We start from the raw sequence: 27,530 nt of genomic DNA on the forward strand, positions 1-27,530 counted from the left end.
TTTTGGCAAGAGTAGCCTGGCTGTTAGTACGTCATATGCTTCGTTGATCTGATTGGTTTATTTGGCCCGTCTATCACCAACATAGCTAACCAGTATTTTCGCCCCTTCCCAAAATTATTTCAACGGAAGGTTTCCAGATGGATATGCGGAGCAAATCCATCTGGCGGAGTCAGGTTAAGTGAATAGGGCATTGCTTTTGGAATCCTGAGGTTTTGATTTCAAGCCCCACTCCCACAGACTGACACTCTGGATCCATGAGCAAAGACCCTTAACCCTTCCTCACTGCTCCCCGGTTGCCCCACAATGGCAGCCCGTTGCTCCCCAAAGGGGATGGGTTAAATGCAGAGAGTTAATTTCGTTGCTCTGTACTTTAAAAAACAAAATTTGCCTATTTTTAGAAAAGCCTTTAAGCGCTTTTGTGCCTCTAAACACTGTTGAAATGTGTCTTTATCACTTTCCCGGTCTAGATTGGATTTTAATTTAACTTGTATTTCTGGAGGTTTGTGCCTGAAAAATGTCTGACTTTGAATTATTGTTCTTCATGAATTAGGTCAAGGAAAAGATGCGAAACCAGGCACAACTGGACGACAAAGCAAGTCTGTTTCTAAGGAGGACCTTCAAGGTTCCTAAGTACACAAAAAGCAGCGGAAAAGTCAGCATCCACGGTCGCCTCCTTCGTAGTTATGTCCTGCATCTCATAGCCAAGATTGTTCTGGAAGCCTTGTTCATTGTGGGTCAGTACTTCCTGTACGGTTTCACCTTGGAGGCCCGGTACGTGTGCTCCCGCTTCCCTTGCCCTCACAAGGTGGACTGCTTCCTGTCCAGACCCACAGAGAAATCCATCATCATCTGGTTTATGCTGGTGGCGGCTGTCGTCTCACTCACCCTCAGCATTGCTGAGCTATTCTACCTGTGCGTGAGGGCGGTGAAGGAATGTGCAGCCAGGAGGCAGGACTACACCGTGACCCCGGTGACACCCCCGAGGTCAGAGAACAAACCAACTCAGAAGCAGGGTGAGGTGATTCAGAATTTTGTAAACCTGGATATGGAGCTGCAGGGTAGAAAGTCAGGGATGAACGGGGTGGGTGAAAGAGCTGTAGATGTGACCAGCGGGAACATTATTGGGGAGATCCACATCTGAAGCATGAATCGGGTCAGGTCGAGTGGGTGTGCACCGCTGTGAGCCGAAGCATTGGTTTGCATGGCAGAGAGACGAGCCTTTAGGAGGTAAATAAAGAGGGAGGGGGGCAGCAGCTTCAGTACACAGAGCAAAGTCACACACAGAATTACTAACAATTGAAAATAAATGCTGCATTATTTCAATAAAAAAATATCTCTGTGGATAATAATAATTTGTAAAAAAAATATATAAAAGAATACTATTCCACAGTGTATCCCTATTTTTTTTTTTTGTATTTCAGATATGAGACTTATTTCTTCTTGCAAAGGTTTTGATTTTGACAATTAGATTAAATTCTGTTTTTTTTTAGATTCAAGATTAAGTCTATATTTTACTGGATTTTATTGTTTTTCTGATGTTTTTTTTTGGGGGGGTTTGTTAAAATTCCAGGTTTCCTGTTAATGAAAAGTGTGTTTTCTTCTATTTGTCCAATATCTATTTGGTTGTCCCAGCAACGGGTGCCCAGGTTATCTAACCACCCTTTACTCATTCCTCACCACGCTGTTTCATGCATTTCCTCTTGTCATTTCCGGTGACAAGTGGCAATAAGGTGTCTTTCTATGCCAGTCAGCTTGGGCAATCACCCTTACAGGATTTGAAACTGTTCATTTTTAGTTTATGATTCTGTTTTACATATGGTTTCTTAATAAAGACTTTCACTTCTCTTATCCTCTTGTCTGCAGCATTACTATTCTGACCACACTCCTTTTCTGTCTCATTCTGTGTCATGTATATATAAATATACCAAAATTTTGGTCTGCAAGGTGATGCAGTGGTTAGCACTGTTGCCTCGCAGCAAGAAAGCTTTGGGTTTGATTCCCGGCCTGGGGTCTTTCTTCATGGAGTTTGCATGTTCTCCCTGTGCATGCGTGGGTTTTCTCTGGGTACTCTGGCTTCCTCTCACAGTCCAAAAACACGACGGTTATGTTAATTAGTTTTTCTATTTTGTTGTTATGTGTGAGCATCTTTGTGGGTGGTTGTGTGTCTTTGTGTGTCCCTGTGTTGGCTTTTGACAGACTGGCAATCTGTCCGCGGTGTACCCCGCCCCTCGTCTATAGACTGCTGTAGATAGGCACCGGCCCCACCGCAACCCTGACAGGACTAAGCAGGAGAAGATGGGTGGATGGATGAATGTAAACAGCTACATGAAAAAAGGATCAATCTGTTGTATTATAGTAAACACGTCCTCTTTGGTTAACACAAAAACTCATGCACGTACTTAAGATTTAAATCAACAAAACAAAGATTGTGCACCGTCATTATTTATTAAACAAAGATGAATATATAGCTGACAGCAGCACATATAGCAGCAGTACCAAAAAGTTGTTTCCTTTTTGACTTTGACCTGAATATTGGCCCATTTATTCTCTGTGATATCACTTCATTGCTTGTTTGGGTGATACCCATGGCTTGGCATTTGACTCCATAATACGTCAGCTTAGAGACCAGTTAATGAGGGTGCAAATCAAAATAAGTACCTCTGTTAAGTGCATAGCCTTGTATTTGTACACTTAATAGTCTATTATAGAGAGTTTTTCTTGACTCTTGTTCTTCATCACGCATTTGGAAGAATTTGCTTGGATGTCTGACAACAGGAACCTTTGGATGCTGTTTGACGGGAAAAAAATTATTTTCATGTGGAATGTGTGGAAATAGTTTGGAGATAGCCATAATAGTTTTATAAAAACAATTGCTTCTTTAAGGCATTTTCTGATACTGTTCCCTCTTGGTGTTATGCTAACCAGTGCTTGTATCCTCACAGCCAAAAACCTACAGTATCAAAGCTCCTTAAAAGGATGGTCAGATTAGATTAAGAAGAGTCAGTCAGGTGCCCTAATTAAAAGCATCTGGCTCCTCATCTTAAATCTTGCTAAGCTTTTTTAAATTTCACAAGGTTTTTACTTTTTTTTTATTTTTTATAAAATACTGGCAGTGACTAGAATGACTGGACATATTGCATGGTTGCAAATTAATCATGGTGACCAAAACCAGTTTTGAAAGCCTAAAACTGGTTTTGGTCAGTTTTGATTAGACAGTAGGTCTTGGAGGCTAAGGAGGATTTTCTTTACAAGAAGCAGTTGAATAATGACTCACTGTAAGGAGTGAACGAAGCATTCTGAGATAACATTAGCTTTTAAAGTTAAAATGTCACCATATAAACTTTAAAAGAAATGGCCTCTTAAAGGTTTCTTTTTTTATCACATCTTAATGGTTAAGTTCTAGTCCAATTTAAATCAAGCCTTTGACAAGGCCACTCCAAGCCTAGCTCTGTTTTTTGAGCCTTTTAGGTTTGTAGTGTGTTTCTTTGCTCTGCCGCAGAACCAAAGTTTGTGTCAAGGCTCAGTACAGAGGATCCACTATTCAAATCAAGACAGTAAGATTACTCAAAAATGTATTTAAAACCGACAGATTGTCTGTGGCAGCTAGGGCATCTAAGATAGGAACCTCTGCAAGAAGGAAACAAAGGTTAGTGACCATGTCTATTTGACGGAGGACGATTATGAACGTGTGAGTCACTAACCTGGTCTTAAAGTTCAGTCCATGCCCAGACGAGGAGGTTGATTCCAGCGAAACGGCTGCTAATGCGACGAGACAAATGCGTTCCCGACGCAGGAGTCTTGAAGACGGCAGAACTGGCAGGAGATCAGACCCGAGCAGACGAAGGAAGGCAGGACCATCCAGAGGATGAAGCCACAGCCGGTGTTGAAGAGGTTCATAGGAGTCTGGGCCAGAAGACGAGAGATCCGAAGGGGTACAGAAAGGAAATCCAGGTCGGTGTCAGTGAGCAGATCCAGGGTCGTCAACAAGTAGAATCCAGCAGGAGTCCAAAGACAGGTCAGGCAAACAGATCAGAATGGGAACAGGCAGCCTCAGAGGTCCAAAGGCAGAAAGGGTCAGGATCAGGCAATCAGAACACTTTCAGGTATGCTAGAGAACTCTCACCAAAGGCTTGAATAATTTGGCAATGATGACTGGGAGCAGGCAGGTTAGATAGAGACTGGAGCAGGTGAAACAGATGAACAGTAATGAGAAACTGGGCAGAGCTAGGCAGGTGAATTGAATGACCAATCAAGCAAGTCATCAGCACCAAGATCATGACAGCTTGAGCTTTAGGTCGTCAAATCATAGCTGGAGAATGTCCTGCAGGATTTTCTGTTGGAGAGCAGAATTCGTGGATCCATGAAAAAAGCCACATCAACCAAGTAATGAAGCATCAAAATAGACCCAATCACCACCATGTTTGATTGTTTGTATGATGCTCTCTTTCTGAAAAACTGTCATGATTTTCAGCCAACCTGAGACAGATTGTTTAGTTTATTTGTTTGGGGGGAAAGTGAGAAAATATGCATAGATGGGTGACTGGACGGGCGGATGGACAGACGGGCGGATGGACGGATAGACGGATGGAAAGACAGTTGGAAAGATGGACGGATAGACAGATGGGTGGTCATGAGATTTCAATTTGTTTTGGGGTGTTTTTCAACCTGGAACTGGCATGTCAATGCCATTCTGGTCTAGTGCGTTAAGCATTGTTGAATTATAAAAACTGGCCTTAAATGGAGAAACTGATGCCAGAGAACGGCCACGTCCAGAAGTACTTCTCAATCTGTCTTTTATCTCTCTGAATTACAGGATGTATTTTTTTAAAACACTTTCCCCCACTTAATGTTGTAATCCGGTTTTACTTTAGTATTTTGATTTCAAAGCATACACAGAAATCATAATTTTTATATTTTTTCTCAATACTTCATCAGAATAAGTGTGTAAAGAGCTAAAAAAAACTTGACACTTAACACTGTGTGGGCAATAATAATTTAGTATCATTCAAGTGAAACAAACCTATAGCAAATAAGAAGGAAATAATTAATCTGGAATAAAAAAAGTCTTTCCATCAGAATGGTTGAACTGATTACCACACCTGTTTCTTTTCTTCCCAACTCTCAGTCTTTTCAGCAAACATGAATTTGGGCTTCTGAGTTGTCAATCATTACACTCTGGTCCTCCCGTTTAAGACTCACTTCAGCTTTTTCTGCTGTCCTCGCCCGCTGATGATTACAACGTGACATAAAGGCCAGATGTGTGTTGCGTAAGTTGATCCCTCATGAGTCCCGCTGAACTCACCAAGTACAAAACTCCAAGGTTCAACCATAGTTAGTGATCCTTCCCTACCAGAGACAGTCTTTTCTGACCAGGTTAGCAGGTAAGATGCTGCTCTTTTTCTTTTCTACTACACCTCAATGATCACTTTAGAAAATAAAGATCTTTGAGATCATTCTAATGTATGAAACTTGTCTTATTTAAGAAATTTGTGTAAATTTCCTTTACTTAGTAACTGGACTTTTAAGCACATTTTTGGTGTTTACTTTTGGGCAGCCTTGACTACTTTCCACCATGTTTACATTTAGCCATTTAAAGGATCCTTTCAGCTGTTTCATTAAAGGGTGTTTAAACTTTAATTTTTTTATTTTAGTGGGAATCAAGTTTTATTCACTTTGACTTAGTTTTAGTTTCTGCAAGAAATTGTAAACTGGAATGACTGCTGGAGAAATATATTGACCAAAAAGCTCAAGGTTCAGTTGACAGATGTTTCTTCCTTCTTATGCTTAGATCCAAATATTATTCATGTATCGAACAGTTACAGTAGTGCTTACGTTTCTGCACTGGTGTATTGATTACATAAAAAAGTTGGGGTTAATGATTTAGCAATAAGGAGTGGTTCGAGGTCAATAGGACTAAAATGAGGAGTTTGTTCTATCGATTAAGATTTCCTTTGTTTCACCACAGATTAGTGCCAGAACACCCTCAGTAAAGATGGGAGACTGGGGATTTTTGTCTTCCTTGCTGGAAAAAGTCCAGTCCCACTCCACTGTGATTGGGAAGATCTGGATGAGCGTCCTGTTCCTCTTCAGGATCATGGTTCTGGGAGCAGGAGCAGAAAGCGTTTGGGGCGACGAGCAGTCGGATTTTACCTGCAACACCCAGCAGCCCGGTTGTGAGAACGTCTGCTATGACAGGACCTTCCCCATCTCGCACATCCGCTTCTGGGTCCTCCAGATCATCTTCGTGTCCACTCCGACGCTGATCTACCTGGGCCATGCCATGCATGTCATCCAACAGGAGAACAAGCTGAGGGAGCAGATAGCCAGCCCTGATGGGCCACGGACGCTCAAACAGCCCAAATACAGCGATGAGAAGGGACACATCAAGATCAAGGGGAACCTGCTGGGGAGCTACCTGACCCAGCTCGTCTTCAAGATCATCATTGAGTCAGCCTTCATCGTGGGACAGTACTACCTGTATGGCTTTGTCATGGTGCCAATGTTCCCCTGCTCCAGGAAGCCCTGTCCCTTCACCGTGGAGTGCTACATGTCCCGTCCCACAGAGAAGACCATCTTTATAATCTTTATGCTAGTGGTGGCCTGTGTCTCTCTGGTCCTCAATGTTGTCGAATTGTTATATCTGATCTGCACCAGGGTGCGGTGTGGGTCTAAGCGTCGCACCCACCGGGTCACCTCAGCGGAACACCCAGCCAGCCTGTCAGGCCCCAGGTGGCCGACCTCAGAGGAAACACTGAGGCAGAACAAGATGAACATGGAGCTGGAGAACCACAGCGTGGGAGGCAGCCTGGATGGAGCCAAAGAGGAGAAACGACTACTGAGCGGACATTAAAATCATAACTGTTTTAATACCTTCAAAAGACTGGTACCAATGTGTTTATTTCAGCAAAGGCTTGGCATTGTGTGATCATCCATTAAAAAAAATAAATCAACTATAAATAACCACTAGTAAGGGGAACAGTGAAGGATTCTTCTTCTTGTTTTAACTTGAAATCTACAAACAAAGTGTGCAATAATGATTTTATTTATACTAAAGCTGATCACTTGTGACTGTATGACTGAAGGGATGTTTGTTTAATGTGTTCTTTGTCTTATAGTGACAGAACTTTTCTATTAAAATTTGCTCTCTATATTATGAAAAAGATTGTAGCAAAGACTTTTTTGTATGCCTCTATCTCTTTTTAATAAATGATTCAAATTTCAACAAAGTTGCTGCTTCGTTTGAATAAAAAAAATTGTACAAATCTTGACTTATACTGAACCATTTATACTGAACATATAATTAACGGTTCATTTCTTTATACTAGAATATTATATATCACAGTTTTTTCTTGCTATCTGACAATGAATCAGACTTTTTATGTTTTTAGGAATTTCTTTGAATTCAAAAAGGCTCCTCAAAGCCTGATAGCATTTAAATAAAATAGTTTAATGTTTCTTTCCAAAGGTTTTTTTTTAACAATAGTTCACCAAATTTTGGCCGGTTGACAGTGCCAGTTTCAATATAATTATTTTAAAGCATTTTGGGAGAAATCAAACAGTGCAACCTGATGTTTGACACGATCTGAGAGTTTTTCCCTTTTTTTGTTGGTTTTTTTTTTTAAAAAAGGCACTTCGTGCAAAGGTCAGATTTGTAGGTTTTTTTGATCCCAGAATCCTTTTTTTCTCTATGAGAGTTCTTTAAAACATTTTGTAATCCTTAAACCACTTTGAATCTAATTTGCCTCTAGGTTACTAGTCAGTGTTTAGGACTTCCTAAGTACCAGGCAGATGTCTTGAGATTCAGTTGTTCCAAATAAATGTGTCACCTTGTCACATCATCCATTTAGAGATGTGGATTAAGCCTCCCTACATATAAATACCCACATACCATGATGCTGCCAACGCTGTACATCATAGTTATGATGGGGCAGTTTGCACAGTTCCTCTTTTGTCTGCTAATCAACTGTCAGTATTGCTAAAAACTCCTGTTTTAGGAATCTTTAAAGAATAATATATTTATCTCAGAGTCTCTTAAAAATTACTATTTGTTTTTAAGTTGCCTTGAAAGTAATGGCTTCTTCCTACTATTCAGTCTATCAAAGTGTTTTACTGAAATTAGCTCTGCAGCTTCTAACTCAATTTACCAAAATAAAAAACTCTCAGATGTTGAAGAGAAGATTCCTCCCCAATGTCTTAGCTTTTCCATGCTGTATTATCTGTGTCTACAACTGTATAAACCGATAGATTTCTATTAAAACTATAAATAAAACAGATTTATGGAAGTTTTGACTAATTTCTTTGGATTTTTTTATTATGTGAGGAAATCAAATTGTACCTTTGATTAACTCAAATTACCTAAATTAACTATTAAGCCATACTATCTTTATATGAGCTTTTACGGTTGTATTACACTATAAAAACTGATATCTAAGTAAGTATTTTTCCTTTATTCAAATAGGTAAGTGAATTTAACATTGGAAAAAATACAAAATAAGAAATAAAACCTTCCATCATCTTATTTCAAATGCAAAATGTCTAATAATCTTATTTCAAGGGCAAAAATACTTATTTACACGGTTCAAGTAAGGGAAAATGCAATTATTCAAAGATTTTTTCTTTTCTTTTTTTTTTTTCGTTTTGCAGTGTTTATGTCCACAGCTGAATTTGAAATATTATATTTATTTAACAAATAATTGGACAAACGGTATGTTTGTCCATTGTGTTAAATGGACAAACATACTGTCACAGTTTTTACCTTAATATATGCTTCTTTTTTTTCTGCTGCTTCTGCTTCAAGTTATTTGATAGTTATGAACTGATAACGGTTGATTTTCTGATAATTTTTTTCTAAAAGGAAAGCTTAAAACTAAATGAAAATGAAAAACAATCTATGAGTTCAAAATTAGTTTACTTGAATTTTTATGTAGTTTTGCATGTTTAATTATTTACTAAAAAACTTCTGACTGAACAATGCAGCTTTTGCCTTCTATATAATAACTCACTAAAACCCCTTTCTTTTCTCATATAATTGTTTGAAAACTGAATTGCACTGGATTTCTGCAGGGATGTCCAACATACAGTCAAAGCAAAAACATTTTGTTTTAAAGTGCTGCTAATCATTAACTTTGATAATCTTGTGAGAGCTCAGCCCAAATGTATCATTTCCAGATGTCACGTCAACGTGACAGCTCAACGTGTTGAGCAACAGAGTCTGATCTAAAGTTCAAGGCATTGCCCACGAGTTTGCTTTGGAGCACTGGAATCTGTCATTCCTCTTTAACACCGGTGATCGAGCAGTTTGTATCAAAGAAGGCTTTTTAATCAAAGGTAAGGTGGACTCTCATTTTTATATCCAACCAAGGAAACAGATTTAATTCAAAAAACATTATTTTCCTTTGATAATTAATTGTAGGCAAGGGGATTTTGGTAGCCTAATATCAACTTGTATTAACACAAACAGTGTTTTTAGAGTTTTTGTATGCATGTCTATTAATTGAGGACACACTAAGCCCTATTTATCAACATACATTCTGCACTGCATACCTTCTTTTAAACATTATTATTTGATTCAAACAGTTGTACTGATTAATTTGGATTAAAATACATGTACATTTATACCTTCATTAGTACAATATGGTATCAAATATTATTTTATGCTCTTTTCATGACAAATAATTAACTATGATCAATTTAGAGACAAAGCAGATTTACATTGTGTCCCATTTATTCGATTTGGTCAAATTAATGCAAAGTATTTATTCAAATAAAGATTAAATACAACACAGTTCTTTTATTACAAAACCTTAAAACAATTATAAAAACGTAGAGCAAATTAATCGCTTTGATTCTAACGGTTCTCTTGAATTTTCAATCAAGATGAAAACGCTCTACGCTCTATTCCCCATTTAAGATATTTATTATTTAAGGATTTATAACATAATGTCTAATTTTTTGCATTTGTTTGCAGGAGCCATGGGAGAGTGGGGTTTTCTGTCCTCTCTGCTGAATAAGGTGCAGGAACACTCCACTGTGGTGGGGAAGGTCTGGCTCAGTGTGCTTTTCGTCTTCAGGATCATGGTGCTTGGAGCAGGAGCTGAGAAGGTCAGACTATAAACTGTCACGTTTTTACTGTTTTAAATGTTATCTGATTTCTCCACTATAAAACATGTCACGTTTCGGAGACAACATTGCAAACTTGTGCACATTTCAGACACTAAAATAGCGCCCTCTAGCAGCTTTCTGTAAGTATTCAAGTAAGTAAGTGACAGTATTTAAAGGGCAGGCAAAAAAAAAAGAGCTAAAATGAAATTTGCTCATGATCTTAATGTCTTGTTTTTTCTTAATGCATTTTTGGTTAAAGCTGTTTGCACAATGACTAATTTTTACCTATTAATGGTTTAGTTTATTCTAACTTCAAATCTTTATTGTTATTCAAAAATACTTTTAAAAAAGACCTTAAAGGTAAATTAAATCTCGCATTAAGTCATAGGGTTTCTACTCTACCCGAGTCATTGTTCTATCAGAGCAGCATTTAAAAACATTGATAACCTGCAGAATATACAGTTCCTTCAAATGTATTTTTACCATTTACATTTGTTGAACCACAAACCTTGATGCATGCCTTTAATATTTGATATAAGTGACCAACACAAACTGATACATATTCTTAAATCCTACACCTTTTTTGTACTATACTAATATGAAAAAAGGAAAATCTACCTTTTGTAGACCTGCCTCTACTCTGATTCCAATTGATTAAACAACGGCCAAATGCCTGTGGAGACAAAGCAGTGGCTCTGTTCTCCTGTGGGGAAGATTTTGTTCTTCGTCTAGTGAAAAGTCAGGAGAAAAAATTTTTGCATATACTTCCATTTATTTTTCTCTTATTTGAAGGTAGTTGATTGCACTTTAATTTCTTTAGAGGTATTTAAGTAAAAGGTTTTGAAAACATATCCATGGTACCTCTTGACATTATTGTTTTTTTTGTATTTTGGCATTTTTCTTTCTGTTCAGAATGATATGCATTTTGGTTCATGACATAAAGGCCCAATAAAATCCATCACAGTTAATGGTTGCAGAAGGGAATAAATGTGAATTTTTCGTTAGCTTTAATGGAGTTCCTGTGTACTGATCATTATTCTGTTTCACATCTCAGAGAAGTAACACATTTTGTATTTAAACATTGCAGGTTTGGGGGGATGAACAGTCCAAAATGGTCTGTAACACCAAGCAGCCCGGTTGTAAGAACGTCTGTTACGACCACGCTTTTCCCATCTCCCACATACGCTTCTGGGTCCTCCAGATCATCTTTGTTTCCACGCCATCACTGATCTACCTTGGTCATGTGTTTCACGTCCTCCACAAAGAGAAGAAATTAAGAGAGTATTTAGAAACCCACCCAAACGAGGGGAATTTGAAAGGACCCAAATACTCTGATGAAAAGGGCAAAGTGCAGATAAAGGGCGACCTGCTGGGAAACTACATGACCTCTATCTTCTTCAGAATCGTGATGGAGATCGGCTTCATTGTGGGGCAGTATTACCTGTACGGGTTCATCATGGATCCTCAGATCGTCTGCTCCCGGGCCCCATGTCCCTTCACCGTAGAGTGCTTCATGTCCCGGCCCACAGAGAAATCCATCTTCATCATCTTCATGCTGGTCGTGTCCTGCGTCTCCGTGGTTCTAAATGTGGTGGAGATCTTCTACCTTGCATGTTCCAGATCTTCCAGGCGGAGGGCGAAAACGGTGCCGACGACAGCCATCGCCATCCATCCCCGTTTCACCACCGACAGCATGATGAAAAATGAGAAGCTCAGCCGCCATGACTCCAGCACGGCCTGAATCACGATATTAAGCAGATCTGAGGGAACATCTGCAGCCATACTGTCAGCAGGGGCCGATAACGCAGTGACTACAAAGGTTGAATTTGTCAGACAAAATGTACGATTAGTTACAGAGAACTGAGTTGTTATATGGTGTTCAATTCCTAAACATATTTATATGATTATATGATGTACATTTTCCAGTTAAACTTGTTTAATATAGAACAAAAATAACAAATATCCATTAGCCTTGATGTCACATAAATAAATTATGGAGAGCAAATGCCTTTTTAAATGGTTTTACTTGTTTTGCGTTTTGTACATATATGTAGCTGGATCACAGCTCCTCTGCTGGAACCTGCAGCACCGGACTCTGATCCAGTCTGTTCAAACTCTGGAGTTCTGAGGTTCTAAAGGACAGCCTGGTGTAATCTGTGGTTTACCTGTTAACACGTTAACACTTTTTGTTGTCTGAATAAACTTGCGAGCCCCTTTTTTATATCTGATTATAAATTTACAGTAAATCTATTTGATTTCTGTTTTTATCAGCTGTTTTTTTTTCTTTAAGATCATTATAATAATTCAAAACAAAGTGTTTGATTTTGTATACCATTTTGTAAAATAAAATAAAATTTTCTAGAAGGCTAACTGACCTCATTACTGTGTCCAAAACTTTTTATTTACTAGTTGTCAAAAATAACAGTACAAATAATAAATGAATACCATGAAATAGGATTTCTCCAAACACAATAAATAAACTTTTTTTCTTTAAGTAAAAATGTCTAATGAGACATTTAATACAAACATATACAAGTTGGGAAATAGGAAACACATCAACTGTTTTAATAAAATTCAAAAGACTTTTTAACAATGATTTTATTTTTTGTTTCAAGTGGATTTAATTGAATAGTACATGATTGATTTAATATGTGAATACCTGATTATGATCCTATTTGCAGGGCTCTCACATATACAGCTACTCCTCCATCAGCTAATTAGAAACCTTTTCATGAAATAAAATTTGAAGACAGAAACAGTAGATATGAAAATAAGACACAATCTGGTTAAAGAACTAGGATGACAAGCCAGATGTTAATTTTTTTCTTCAAACCAAACATGAAACATCCAAGATCAAAGAGCCACTGCTGCACTATGGCTATATTTTATAATAAACAGGCAAAAGAAGACCAATAGCAAAACCTGAAATCTACTGTTTGTTTGATTTTAATCCAGTTTCGCTAACAACAAATCATACCCTTTTCTTCATTGTTCCTGTTATTTTCCTGCTCTGTTAAAAACAAAACAAAGTGGTCCCCCCATTGCCTGCTGGTCTTTTATCAGTCTTACTAATAACCTGATAAACCTAACAAAATGTACAAAAAAAGAATAAATAGCTCCAATAAATATATTTCAACCTGTTTCTGGTTAAGAAATGTCATTGTCATGAATTTGTTTATTGATTTATTTTATTACATAAAGTGAGGAAATTAAAGGAATAGTACACCCAAAACATGATTAGCCTTCATTTTCTACTCACCCCCATGCTGAACAACACTCTGGAGTACTTTTTTGATATCTCAAATGCATCTGGAGATCTGGGAGGCTTCTTGCTGTCTGCTGACATTCAAATAATGGAGGTCTATGGTGCCCGAGACAGAAAGGTCCATAAAAGTCCACAAAAAATGTGTCAGTATTCCTCCATACTGCTCGTTCAATGTATTCCAAGTGTCCTGAGTGGGTAGCATCCAGAATTTACTCGAAACGAAGTCATTTAGAATGTTTTTAGAGCATAAACAGTAGTGTATAGGATTTCCTGAAAGCGCGCACCGGCGCGTTCATGACGCTACGGAAGCCGGCAGACCAAACCAGATGAAAGTGCGCATTCAGCGTCTGCTCTGCCGATAATGCAAGCGTAGAAGAAGAAATGTGCTGTTTACCTGTGCAAAGAAAGAAACAACGAAAGAAAAATGTCTGAGGACTTCAGTGTTGAGGAAGAGCATGAGTTCTTTGCCGAGCTGAATGCGCACTTTCATCTGGTTTGGTCTGCCGTGGTTTCCGTAGCGTCATGCACTCGCCGGCGCGCGCTTTCAAGAAATCCTATACACTACTGTTTATGCTCTAAAAACATTCTAAATGACTTAGTTTCGAGTAAATTCTGGATGCTACCCACTCAGGACACTTGGAATACATTGAACGAGCAGTATGGAGGAATATTGACACGTTTTTTGTGGACTTTTATGGACCTTTCTGTCTCGGGCGCCATAGACCTCCATTATTTAAATGTCAGCAGACAGCAAGAAGCCTCCCAGATCTCCAGATGCATTTGAGATATCAAAAAAGTACTCCAGAGTGTTGTTCAGCATGGGGGTGAGTAGAAAATGAAGGCTAATCATGTTTTGGGTGTACTATTCCTTTAAGTATTAAAACACCTGTCTGTCAGCTAGATTTCACATCTATTAGTCTGATTTCAAAATATCCGCCTCCACTCCATTTGTTATCCTGAATTAGATGCACCCGTTTCAGGTCGTTAGCTGCAAAAAGACAGCTGTCCATCCCATACAATCAGTAAGAATCCAATTAATAACATGGCCATGACCAAAGAGCAGTCCAAAGACACTAGAGAAAAAATTGTACACCTCCATAAGGCTGGAAACGGCTACGGGGAAATTGCCAAAGCAGCTTTGTGAAAGAAGATCCACTGTTGGAGCAATCATTAGAAAATGGAAGAAGCTAAACATGACTGTCAATCTCCATCCGAATGAGGCTCCATGATAGTTCTCCCCGCATGGGTCTCAATGATCCAAAGAGAGATGAGAAATCAGCCCAGAAATACACGGGAGGAGCTGGTCAATGACCTGAAAAGAGCTGGGACCACCGTTTCCAAGGTTACTGTTAGTAATACACTAAGACACATGGTTTGAAATCAAGGAGTCATGTGGTCAGATGAGACCAAAATAGAACTTTTTGGTCATAATTCCACTAAATGTGTTTGGAGGAAGAAGAAGGATGAGCACCATCCCAAGATCACCATCACTACTGTGAAGCATGGGGGTGGTAGCGTCATGCTTTGGGGGTGTTTTTCTGCACATGGAACAGGGTTTTGCACTGTATGTGCAGATTTTGGGAAACAACCTCCTTCCCTCAGTTAGATCATGATGGGTCGAGGCTGGCTCTTCCAACATGACAATGAGCACACAGCCTGGATAACCAAGGTGTGGCTCTGTAAGACGCATACATATACATTTTATTTATTCATTTATTAAACTTTCTGTTGAGATCAATGAAGTAGTTTTACATTGAATTTGGATGTATGGACCTGGATTATTGAACCTTAATACTACCTTGTCAATGAGTTTAGTTCTATCTAAATAAATTAATCCCAGAGCATGATACTGCAACTATAATATTTCAATTTAGAAATATCCTATATGTTAATTTCCTTTCCTTTTGAGGAACATCACTTTAAAGTGGCTCGTTAAAGCTTTAGTAAAAGCCTTTTTGTTCCTCGATGACCTTTCGGTCAAACTCAAGTGGTTTTAAAAATGAACAAAATAAATAATACTGAAAGAAGAAGCCTCTTTGTATATTTAATCACTATGATCAATTTCCTCTGTGTCAGTTTTTCTTTCTTTAGCAACATGAGGTCCTGCCCTTTTCCAAGTTATTTTTTTATTTTTTTACTGTCCACTAAAAAGCCTTGGACTGCTGAAAGATAACCTTAAATAGAAGAAATGTATTAAGAAATAAATTATGAGTCAAGACCTTTCTGGTTTCTGCATTTCTGTACTTTCCCTCTAATTATCAAAATATGATTCAGAATTTGACTCCTTAACTCATGCCTGTGTCTAAAGCTTGCTCCCACATATCCCAAACCAGATTAAACCAGTAACCAGTAGAGGTTAGATGTTATTGTAAAAAAAAACTATAGGCTGTACAAAAATTACTAACAAAGAATCACATTGTTTCAAAATTAATCTAAAAGCATGTGCAAGTGTTTTATCTTTTATATTTAAAGTTTAAGAGGCAGGTTTCAACACTTAAACACACAAGTCATTTTAGTTGAACTATTATAAGTTTAGTTAAACTATTGTCCTTTTTCTATAGCAAAACAGAAAAAAATGTGTCTTTTATTTGGAGATAAGTTGCATACATGTAGAACACCACAAGTGTAAATGTGAATTTTAGAGCACATTTTGGTGCAATAAACCATTTTATTACTGTATGTAAAACTTTAGACTCCGACCTTGTTTACTTCCACAGAGCTGGAATGTATTTTACTCCTTTTATATCCAACATCAGGCTCTCTTCTTCTAATGCTGGTTCTGAAGATATTTTGTGGCTATTCTAATTTTGTTTTCTTTTTGTTTTTTTAAGCAGAGTCTCTAAATCGAAGTGATGAATAATTCAAACCAAAAATGGTCCCTAAATTCCATATATGAACAATATTGTTTCTACAAAAATAATCATTACAAACTTCAAACTTTTTAACACAAGCTGCTTCTCATAACAGTACAATCCGTCTCCATGTATTTAGCTAAAGCAATGAAGAGAAAGAAGAACAGTTTGGCAAACAAACGAGAAGTTTGGCACGTCCATGGTTGTGAGTAAGGAGCTATTGTTGTCTCATTAACCCTCCTTGAGCCGCCCTGTTGGCTAAGCAGAGTGAATAACAGAGGAGTTCTGAAATGTGGCCTAAGGGGTGCAGCAGTTTGTAACATGGCTGCATTTTATGGATTCAATCCCAGCCTTTTTACAGGGATCATTTTTGTAATAATTAGACTTAATCTAATAGCTATTGCAGTTAGGTATACTTCACTAATAAAATTTTAGTAAATCTACTCAAATAAACTGCGTGGAAATTGTACTTCACTTTTTTTGGTTAATTTTTATAGTTTGTTTTTGGTTAAAAATCGGGTATAGGATGATGCATGAGGTCATGGGCGGTTCTAGACGAGGATCAACAGGGGCTAGTGCCCCTATAGAGTTAATCCTGTCCCTTGTTATGGCCCCTCTACACAAGACATAACACTGAATAAACTTCTAATGATTACACCCACTGGCACTTGAACTGTAATGAATGACTTTAATTTTTTATCCTTACCTTGGCTTTACTTTTATGATGACTTGAAAATTAAGATGTTGATAACTAAGCAGCAACCTCTGCCGGGCTTCTTAGCTCCTTTACTTCTTTAAGTCAGCATCAATGCTCAAAAGCTTGGCCGATGTTCACCATAGGGTTGCTTCTTTTCTGGGGTGGCTTGAATCTGAGAAATGTATCTAAAGCCCCGTTTACACTATCCTCATGAAACTGTGCTGAGAACAGTCGGAGCACGGTAACCGGGATAACTGTTGAGTGTAAATGGAACGCAACTAAACTGGACTGTGCCAGACACAACCGCATTAAATCTAGTACTAGTTCGACAGCAGGGCTGGGCACGGTTCAGATGTGGCTTCGTTCTCTGATAACAAAGAGTGCATGAGCAGACAGCGTCAACTCCTTTTTACAGTCAGCTGACTGATTTTGTGTCATGAAACGGTGTTGGTTTGGAGGACTCAAATGCAGAGGCCAGTAGGCAGAGGTAAATTTAAGTGGGTTTATTAAGGTTCACAGGAACTGAGGCAGGAATCAAAATCCAACAGAAAATAACAAACGCACCAGAACCAAGGAGACATCAGGGGTTAACCAAAACTCTAGGAGCCAGGGAGAGACGAGGAAAGCAGACAGACGTTAGACGAGGATCCAGCAAACAGGAACTGAAGAGGGAGGGCTTTTAAAGGGGACAGAGACAAAGAGAGGGCTAACGAGGGAATTGAAAACAGGTGAGGGCAGAACAGAAAACAGAGCAAGGGAAAGAGGACACAAGAGGGCAGCAGAGGACAACAAATGGAAAACCAAGAAAAACAGGAACTAACAAACCATGACTCTGACATTTTGTGGGTTTTTTGGCATGTCTGGTTTTGCAATTCACAGATCTCTTCACCTGTTTGCAACATGAACTTCTTCTCAGCCTCTTAACAATAAATGGCCACCATTTTTGGCTGCTATGAGAGCTGCAGAATTGTGGACCATCAATAGGAGACGAAGAACTGTGCAAACGTGATGTGTAAATGGTTGTAAGAACCAAGCTCGGCACGGTTAACTGGTCCAAGCTCGGTCTGAACTCGATACGGATCGGTTTCAGAGGGGTAATGTAAATGGGGCAAGTGAGAAGAAGCCATGTCTCTGCCTCACATCACTTCAAACTATTATTCCTCTTGGCGCAGAATTATTTTGTGTCGATTTTGGCATTACAACAAGTAAACATTTATATATTTTAAACTTTCACAAATTTAAAAAATGTATGCTACTACATTTCCTTTTTGATTAAAATAGTAATTTTATGCTGTACCACTCCACACATTTTGTGTATTTATTTATTGATAGTTTTGATGAAAAAATGGTAGCTATGACTTTTAACAATGAAATATTGGCCCCTCTTTATGCTTTCCTCCACCATGAAAAATCACTTTACCCATCCTGCCTCCATAGTAAATCTGATCTAGAACGGCCACTGCATCAAGTCCTGCCTCGGGTCTTTGTTGGATTTTCTCTTGGGTAAAATAAATAACATCCAGGTGATTTTGAGCTTTAGAAAATATAAATTTTATCTGGTATGCCTTCTTTAGCTGTACACCTGAACACTTTTAAACTCACTAGAAATTTTAGTTGACAGCTTTGACAGCTTTCAATGACGGCCAAAGTTGCTCCTCCAGGAATGCAACAGTTCAATGCTTGATATGAGATCAAGAACAAGCGGGAATTTGAGAAAGAAATGGTTTCGCTGTGAGACCAGATATCAGTTGATGATTCAAGGCTTTTAGGCTCACATTATAAAGGTTGCTTACAAAAATCTCACAAAAAATTTCCATGAATGTGTTACTATAACCAACTGCTTTTGAATGCATTGGATGTACTGTGGTTCTGGAGGAGGGAAAACATGTTTACTTGAGCAATAAATCACACATGCCAAGAGAACCATACATATCCAACTGTATTTTGCCATATGCACATTTTTTTCAGAAGGAGCATAATGTTGTAGGGTTTTATTTTTAGCCCGAATTTGTCCCCCTAGCGATGTGAGAACAACTTGATAATGGGCCCTTTCTGCTACCTAAGGGACATGACTGATCTGATATATATTATATATATTAAAAAACACTAGAAATATGAGATATTTGAACATAGATCATATTGAAGCCGAGGAGTGTGTTGTTTTTGTTTTCCAACTAGCAGTTGTTGCACCAGAGATTCTACTACTTAAAAAAAGGTGCAGATTACCAAACATAACATCAATATTCAGATGTACAAAAAGTAATGGAAATGTTGGAAGCAGCAGGTGGAAAAAAATTATTGTAAATTTTATATTACAACATTTTAAAACTTAAGGTCCTATAATACAGAAAAACATAACTGAGGGGGGTGGACTTAAGTTTCAGCTCTCAAAAACCTACAACACAGTGATAGAGTTGATTCCTTCCCAGCTATCATCTCAACTCCCACCCCCATGCAAGGGACCAAAACATCTTGTCTGGTCAGCCAGGCCAACAATTCCCCTAAAGACCCCCCTTTCAGAGGCTTAGACCAGTATTGGGTATTGCAGGCTAACAAAGAACCCAAATGACCCCCATTCCAAAGGGGTGGACCCGTTCCTCAAGTCCAATTTGCATGTTCTCTAAACCAAAACAAGACTTTGTTGGGGCTTCTCAATTAAGCTTGGATCTCATTGTTAATTCTGACATTTTGAATTGAAAAACTTCCTGGATGGGACAACAAATTCCAGTAGCTTGTTTTTTAACTTTTTGGAAAGAATATGACCTAGATGACTGAGAATCTTCACCTGCAACATAACCGAGGTAACCCCAGTGTAGCACCAGGTCAGCAAAACCAGAAAACAACCTCATGAGCTAAATAAAGGGGAAAATTAAAATAGCAATAATACAGAGGTGTTTCCTCTAATACAAATAACACTGGGAAAAACTTTTTTTAAAACACTACATGGAGTAGGATTCATCTGAAAAGTTTTAGTCTCACTCCAATAGAGAAAGAGTTGGCATTTGCAACCCAGGTTGGTCATATTATAGTAAATAATGCATTGTCATCCACATCAAATTGTTTGAAAAGTGTCACGCAATTTTGAGAAGTGCACTATAAAGGCCCAACCTTTACATTGCACAATCTTTAAAGGCCCAACCTTTACATTGTTTTTTTGGGGGTTTTTTTTTATTGTGTAATTGCAATATAAGCAACCCACCAGTAGGTGGCGCCATTAATGCGCACATTGGGCTTATGTCGCCTCCTTGTACCAGTTTCCGGTTTCCTCACAAAACAAGAAACGCTCAACAGCTGGTAGTAGTCAAAGATGGCCGCCGCTACTATGGCGGGCCTCGACGCCCACAGGATGGAGAAGAAGAAATTCGAGTACTTTTCCTCCATAAACTCCATGGCAAACAAGATAATGCAGGAGCGGGAGAAAATAAAAGCCGAGTACGGCCCTTCCTGGGAGAAAATGACCCCTCAGGAGCAAGACACCGCCATAGATAACAGCATGATGGACCCTCATATCAGAGGCAGATACGCTATGCATAAAGTGGACCGAGAGGAGGTGGTCTGTTACCCTAAACTGCTTCTCCAGACCGGTCAGAAGATTGTCCACTTTGGTGAAGAGGTATTTAAAAGTTATTTGAGTTTTTATAGAAAGGTTGTATGCTCTATTTGGTCTTGTTGCTAACAATAGCCACGTAGACGTAAATTACGTAGCTAAACGTCACAACAGCTTTGTTAACGTAACTAACGTAAAGAATTGGCTTACGATCGGGATACGCTTGGTTTGTAGAATACAATAATATCAGAAAATGAAACAGCTACATACATTACAAATTATAACAACAAAAAAACGTTAGAAGTGACAAAAGCACTATTCGGAAAAGACAACACTATGCAGCTGTTAAAAAGTACTTTTATAGTCATTTAATTAACTGTACCTATTCTGGTTAGCATCTATTTCCACTTCCCCACCATAATAGAATAATTTCTTTGTAATGTTTATTTTGTAAGTAATGATTTTAAAGGCATGATTTTTTTTTTTTTCCTGAGATTCGAAAAGGAAATGTTAAAATTTAAAAGAAAAACAATTAAAAGCACACTATACAATGTTATTTTCAGGATTTCCAAAGCAAATATTTGTAACTTTGTTTTGGTAACATCTGTGTCTCTCCTGTTAAAGTGTAAAAATTGTATACATATTTTAATAAAAAGTATCAAAATACATAATCATAATTTCCAGAGTAGACATACATCGCTTGTGTCTGAGTCTTTCATATCATTATGTAACAGTCTGAGAAAATACAATAGAAATAGAAAAAAACGTTGTCTACCATACACAATAATGGCAGAAATTTGCCTTTGGCTTGCTCACACACAACAATGTAATAAAAATAAATTAAAATACAATTATAAAAGAGTTAATTGCAGACACAGCAGCAGATTCACTTCATCAAGGGAAGAGAAGCAGAAAAGACCATTAACAACTTGTTCAGCTCCTTGATGGCAGAAATCACAAAATTATTTCTGTACACATTTTATACATATACACATAAGCTATATGAATTGAAGAGTGGACTAAAAACAAGTAAATAGTTTAAAATCGTTATACGTGTACAGCACCAGATAAAAACAAATATCAATACAGATATTTTTAGTTTTGGTTTTCATTCTATTACCAGACATCTTCTCTCATGTTGCTGATTGGTATAAAACAAACTGTTGTAGTTGCTTATATTACAGCTTTCATTAGTAAGGTTTTCATTTTTCTTATAGGATATCACTTGGCAGGATGAGCACTCTGCCCCTTTCTCGTGGGAGACAAAGGTAACATTTCATTAACGGATAACATACACATGGCTACCTTTATTTGCATCCTTGCAGTATATTTTATTCATAGATGTTATTGTATATTCCTGAAAAATGGTTCTATTATAAACCAATTTGTTTTCCAGAGTCAGATGGAGTTCAGTTTGATGTCAGGTTCAGCAGATCAGGTGACCTCTTCCTCACAGGCTGACTCCAAAAATGCAAAAGTTCCTCATTCCAATCAGCTTGGAAAGAGTACAGCAGGAGCTAAGGTACTGTCTGATTTTTTTGTTTTCATAACCTGTGCAGAAATTTTAATTTGCATTTTTTTTTTTTCTTGGGAAGCACGGTTTTTGATGGAATAGTCACTGCTTTTAATCTGATTGTTTTTTACTTGATTTGATTCGGAAGGTATCTGCCAGTGAGGGGCGAAGGCCAGAGGAAGAGTCGTCCTTCTGGAAGATCAGTGCTGAAAGGTCGAGGCTGGAAGGGGAAAAAGCTGACTTCCAGTCCCTGACCCCGAGTCAGATCAAATCGCTGGAAAAGGGAGAGAAACCCCTCCCTTCCTACCTCCGACAGGTAAACACCAATAAATACCGTAGAAGTGTTTATATATATATATATATAAATATTTGTGTAAATGTTTTTTTTATTATTCAGGAGAGCTCCACCATCTCAAAGGAGCCTGAAATCGCTGAGTTCCACCCTCCAGCTCCTGCCAAGTCCATCAAACATCGGGCGCCCAAGCCTCCTGCCCCACAGCCCCCCGGCCCAGTGGCTGTCAGTGCAACACCTGCATCCATCTCCATCGCACCCACACCAGCACCGCCCATCAGTGACTCCTCTACAGTTGCAGTTTGGGAGAGATCTCAGAGCACCCTGCCGTCTGTCAGCAACACCCCGGATGAAATCTTTTCCTCCAATCCCATATCCAAGCCGTCTAAGTCCTCCACAGCTGCAGAGAAGGAGAAAGCGGAGGAAAGTTCTCCTCCTTTGGACATGAGCCCCACCTTTGCCCAGGTGAGACCTGAAACGGGTTAAATAAGCATGAATCCTGACAAGACACAATACGTTCATAACAGTAGAGTAACAACACTAATGGTTAAAATGCTCTATTCACAGTTTAACACAAGCAACAGCATCCTGAAGACTGGATTTGACTTCTTGGACAACTGGTAAAAAAAAAACAACCCAAACACAGACCAGTCGCAGCACTGAATGAAGCATCCTCATCATTATTTTGGAAATGGACCACACCGCCATGACTACAGGCGTTCACTTCTAGATTTAAGAGACAACCTCTTTAATGTTCCTGTTATCATTCTGTGTAGCTTAAGAGATTATTTCACCACTTGTGTATTTTTGGCTTTTTGACCTTTTTTCCAAAGCAGAAGAGCATCTTTCCTTGTTTTCCTCTTGGTATGTTACAAGTCTGGATGCATGATCACTGAACTGCCTACAGACACTATGTCCCAAAACACTAAAAGCATGTCCTTCTTTACTACAAAAGCTTTATATTGCATTTGGGGTAGGGCTGGATGATATAGAAAAAAAGCATATCGATTAAAAAAAAAATGCATGTTGATCGATAATTACGTAAAAGATATAAAACCATATTTTAAGTGAGCTCTTACCATTTAATGGTATTGCTAACTGCATTTTGTTTAAATAAAAATAACTTAATAGACCTGAGTTATGTTACTAAAAATGAACTCAGGTTCCTTTCTTTGTCTATGTATTGAATTGAGAGGCTGAGGTAGGGCTCGGATGTTACCCTCTTTTGTTCCAGTGTGCCACATGTCTATCGATCGATATATATTGTTATTAAATTATCATCCAGCCCTACTTTGTTTTGTTTTTAATTTGATTTTGTCTTAAATGCTTTTGTTTTATAACTGTATATGTTTCTGATGTGTTAACCTTGAAGTGTTAAAGCTGTTTTTAAGGCTGCAATTCTGCACACATTGTCTAATAAGGAATTCTGTTATTTAAGGGATTTTTAAGAAATTGAAAAAAAAAATGTTTAAATGGTGAAAATGAACCATGATTAGATTTAGTTTTAAGTCCAATAGAATCTTTATATTTTTAAGGTAGCTGAAAAAATTTAAAGATTAGACATCTCTTGCTCCAACACCACTACATTGCATCATTCCATCTACGCCTTTTGTTTTTTTAAAAGAGATTATGTGCATTTAAACCTTTCCATGTCAGTAAACCAACACTAGTACGGTGATTTGTAGTGTTTATGATAGACTAAATATCTAGAGTACTATTTTAACTAGTTTTATATTTATCTGCTAATTTTATCCTCAGCTTTACGTGTACAGTGAGCTCACGTGAGTTATGGAATTGGAATGAATAAAATAAATTAAATCTTAAACTTTTTTATGTCTTTAAGTCTGTTTAGAGGCTGGGTATTAACATTTGTTTTGTTTCATGGAAGCTTTTAAGTCCTAATAGTTTAATGTCTAAAGTCACGGTATGTAAACAAGACAGCCACATGTCAGAGAGTGAGGTTCCAGACAGAAATGTTTCATATATCAAGATTTTTTTGGGATTTCCTGATCTTAAAATATAAAACTTTAAAGTCTAATAATATGTTTTTAATTGGATGGAATTGTAATGAAAATCCTTTGGAGAAAAAATATCCATAACAACCAACATTCTCCTGAGGATCCAAATTATTTGAATGAACTTTCTAGCTATATGACTTTTTATCCTGAGTTGTACTTTCAAATCTAAAATAAGCTGTAAGAAAACCGGAAGCCAGATGACAGAGATATTAGATTTATTTTAGTTAAATAAGGAAGCTTAGATTTGGCCTCAATCTTTTCCCTTCTGGTAAAAGGCAGCTGATCTGCAGAGTATTTATAGCAGTGCTGCTTTCATGCATATTCTATGCTGTGGGAAGGGACAGAACGACTAGACTCCTCTGTATTCTAACAACACTTAGGAAAATTTAAAGTTGTTTTTTTAGGACTAGAAAAATAATCTGCGTTGTTCTACCTCTAACACTGCGAAAACTGATCTAATAATAAATCTATTTGCCCTCCAGGTAAATAGGATGAACAAATGGAAAGGGATTTTGCCTTGATGGAGTTGTTTTTAGATCATATTGCATTGGTAAATTGTCTTACCTGCTCAACTCACGAAAGGGGCTCCATTGGGTTTTCCCCTTAACTGCCATTTACTTGACTTACATGAATGTCACTGCAGGAACTGAAAGCCTGCAGAAAAGACATATCTAAAACATTGAGAACGTTGAGGATCCCTGATTGGCAGGGATAGGAAACACTAATTTATCTCATCTCATGGTTTTTCTAAGTCCAGGACTGAGTTCAGACATTTAAATGCAGTTGTTTTGAAAGTAGCTAAAAGCTTGCTTTTAAGAATTGTGGTTTTTATCCTTATTTTTTAGTATTTCATGAAAAACAGCCTCCAGACCAATGACCTTGTTTAAAAGTGGCGCAGTGTGTAGCACTGCTGCCTTGCAGCAAGAAGGTTCCAGGTTCCATTCCCGGCTCGGGGTCTCTCTTGTTAGCATGTTTCACTGTGCATTAGTGGGTTTTCGCCGGGTACTCCAGCTTCCTCCCACAGTCCACAAACATGACTGCTAGGTTAAATGGCTTCTCTAGTTTCTCCTCAGGTTTGAGTGTGTGTGTGTGAGTGAATGGTTGTTTGTCCTGTTTGTCTTTGTTACCCTGCAATATTAAGGTTATTATTGTTATTTAAATCAAGAAAGAATACAAAATAAAGATTAAAGTTAGCGTTTTTGGACACTACTCTCTTCAAAAGGCACCAGTTCACAACATATTTCATCTAAATGTTCACCATGACGGTCCATCCTATTCAGGTTACTAACTATAATCGAACTTTATTACATTCAGTTATCCTGAGCAAGCATAGGGCGACAGCTGAAAGGAAACACTTCCTTTAAACAGCAAGAAATCTTTAAGAAGAACCAAGTTTAGTTTGATTGGTGATGGGAGTTATGAGGACAGGGAAGAAGTAAACTAAAGGTTAAGGAGCAGGCTGAAGTTCAGTTTACTTGAACATGCTTATACATTAGAAACAACTCCTTTATGTAAGAAATCTTATGTTTTAAAGATAAGAATTAGAGGCAGTTCCTCTTAGCCTGACAGCAAAAGGTGGCCTGCCCCCTCTCAGTTAGGATTTAGTTTCTAACTCCTACTTGGAGCTTTATCTCAACTCTGTTAAGGTGCAGAAAAGACTGAGCCAAAACGCAAAGCATCATCTAATTCCTCAACTGTATAAATCATAGTTCTGGATATAGGGAGCCAAAATGAATTTCCTCCCTAGGTTAGCCAGACTTAACCTTAGAGAAATAAGGAGTTGCTTCTTCATCCAGGGGGAGCTTAAAGCAAATCACCAAAAAAGGCTGAGTGTGGTCAAAATGATTTACAGTATAAGTAATCCACCCAAATATCATAAATCAGAGTCTGACCTCAAATATCTAACAACTGTATATAATTCCTATACTGTATGTTTGTGTTGCATCCTCTCTTAGTGAGCTGAGGCACCTCTGCTCAGGTCAGCTTCCTCCCCTGCAGAACCACCCAGCTCTTCGGTGGCCTGAATGGCTGCTTTGTGCTCAGAAAGTATTTTGGCATATCCTTAATATTTTTGCTGAATGGAAATGATTGCTGGCCATTTCAGAGGCATTGGCTCAGTTTAAATGTTTGCACCTTACAGGACATTACCGGTATGTCTGAAAGAGAACCAGAAGTGATTCTCCTAAAGAAAAAAATGGAAACTGTTACTTGGCTCATAAAAAGTATTTGAGGTTCAGTTTCATGTGTCCTGAGCCGACCCTTTCCATAACTCATAATTAGACGAACCATCAAGAATCCCAGAATACTGAGAGAATATCCCACAACAAAAAAATATTCCAAATAAGAGCATATGTTTTTAAATATACGAACCACAATTTTTTTCCCCTAAACTAACACTGTAAAAAAATCATGGTCAATATTCGAATTGCATAAATGTTTGGTTTGTGCACTTCGGCTAATTAGAATTTAAATAGACGCATTTAATTTTTAGTCCAGGCTGAAGTCTGGAAACGTTCCTGGTATTTCTGATGTTACTGGAACAGCTGTGTAGGAGCAGACATCCTGCAGACTCCAACACATCTGACCCTCAGAGCCTGAGCCGCTGCTGGCACCACTCCCAGTCTCCACATCCCCCGGCTCTGCCTCAGTTGCTTCTTTGGAAACTCTGCTGGATTCTTCAGGCCCTTTAACTGGCATACCTCCTGCTACAACCTCAAACAAATACACACACACAAGCAGACGCACAGCCTCTTACATAACACTGCTCTGTTTGACTTCTGTTGTTTCCTGAAATTACTTAACGCCCGTATTTCTGTTCATTTCATTAAGAAGGAATTGCACACTTGTCTGGTATGTCACGTAATTAAATAGAGTTTGTGAGAGAAAATGTGTTTTTATCAGTTTTGGTCAAATTGGTCAGTAAAGGTTGAAGCCTGAAAGAACACCGGCGGCAGAAGTGTAATATTTCAAGGTTAACGTTTGGTTTACAAAATTCTTTCCGCTGATTAAAACAAATGATTTGCACCATCTGGAACCTAAAAGGCCTAAAAAAAAACCCAGAAATCCTGAATGTTGTAACTGTAACTAAAAAAATCAGGAAATTCAAGTCCATATTTTTTTTTTTGCCACTTAAAAATAAGAGCAAGACTCAGACCAGTATAAAGAACAACCTGCTTTTGATTTGGAGTATTTATAGTTGACAACACCAATAGTTACACAGCAACATCACACAAATAGGACACAGA

At 38.1% G+C, this 27,530-nt stretch overlaps 4 protein-coding genes across 4 annotated transcripts in view; all 4 read left to right on the top strand.

The window, feature by feature from the left end:
- Positions 1–1,262, top strand: part of LOC107082853 (gap junction Cx32.7 protein-like) — a 3,239-nt gene extending 1,977 nt beyond the window's left edge. Inside the window, exon 3 of the mRNA XM_015371736.1 lies at positions 551–1,262. Coding sequence (XP_015227222.1) covers positions 551–1,141 — 591 coding nt within the window. The 3' untranslated portion in view covers positions 1,142–1,262. The remainder of the gene's footprint in view (positions 1–550) is intronic.
- A 4,077-nt stretch (positions 1,263–5,339) lies between these two features.
- Positions 5,340–7,184, top strand: LOC107082848 (gap junction Cx32.2 protein). The gene is made up of 2 exons (XM_015371731.1): positions 5,340–5,381; positions 5,966–7,184. Exon 2 carries the CDS (start codon positions 5,993–5,995, stop codon positions 6,848–6,850), a length of 858 nt encoding a protein of 285 aa, XP_015227217.1. The 5' UTR covers positions 5,340–5,381; positions 5,966–5,992; the 3' UTR covers positions 6,851–7,184.
- A 2,004-nt stretch (positions 7,185–9,188) lies between these two features.
- Positions 9,189–12,390, top strand: LOC107082850 (gap junction Cx32.2 protein-like). Its single transcript, XM_015371733.1, has 3 exons — positions 9,189–9,327; positions 9,968–10,101; positions 11,189–12,390. Exons 2-3 carry the CDS (start codon positions 9,973–9,975, stop codon positions 11,840–11,842), a joined length of 783 nt encoding a protein of 260 aa, XP_015227219.1. The 5' UTR covers positions 9,189–9,327; positions 9,968–9,972; the 3' UTR covers positions 11,843–12,390.
- Positions 12,391–20,209: 7,819 nt separating this feature from the next.
- On the top strand, positions 20,210–24,068 carry LOC107082835 (chromosome unknown open reading frame, human C1orf198). Its single transcript, XM_015371718.1, has 6 exons — positions 20,210–20,528; positions 21,680–21,730; positions 21,859–21,984; positions 22,124–22,291; positions 22,373–22,732; positions 22,835–24,068. Exons 1-6 carry the CDS (start codon positions 20,223–20,225, stop codon positions 22,889–22,891), a joined length of 1,068 nt encoding a protein of 355 aa, XP_015227204.1. The 5' UTR covers positions 20,210–20,222; the 3' UTR covers positions 22,892–24,068.
- The last annotated feature ends 3,462 nt before the right edge of the window (positions 24,069–27,530 follow it).

Source organism: Cyprinodon variegatus, unplaced genomic scaffold (genome assembly GCF_000732505.1).
Source record: "Cyprinodon variegatus isolate N-32 unplaced genomic scaffold, C_variegatus-1.0 Scaffold64, whole genome shotgun sequence".
NCBI lineage: Eukaryota > Metazoa > Chordata > Actinopteri > Cyprinodontiformes > Cyprinodontidae > Cyprinodon > Cyprinodon variegatus.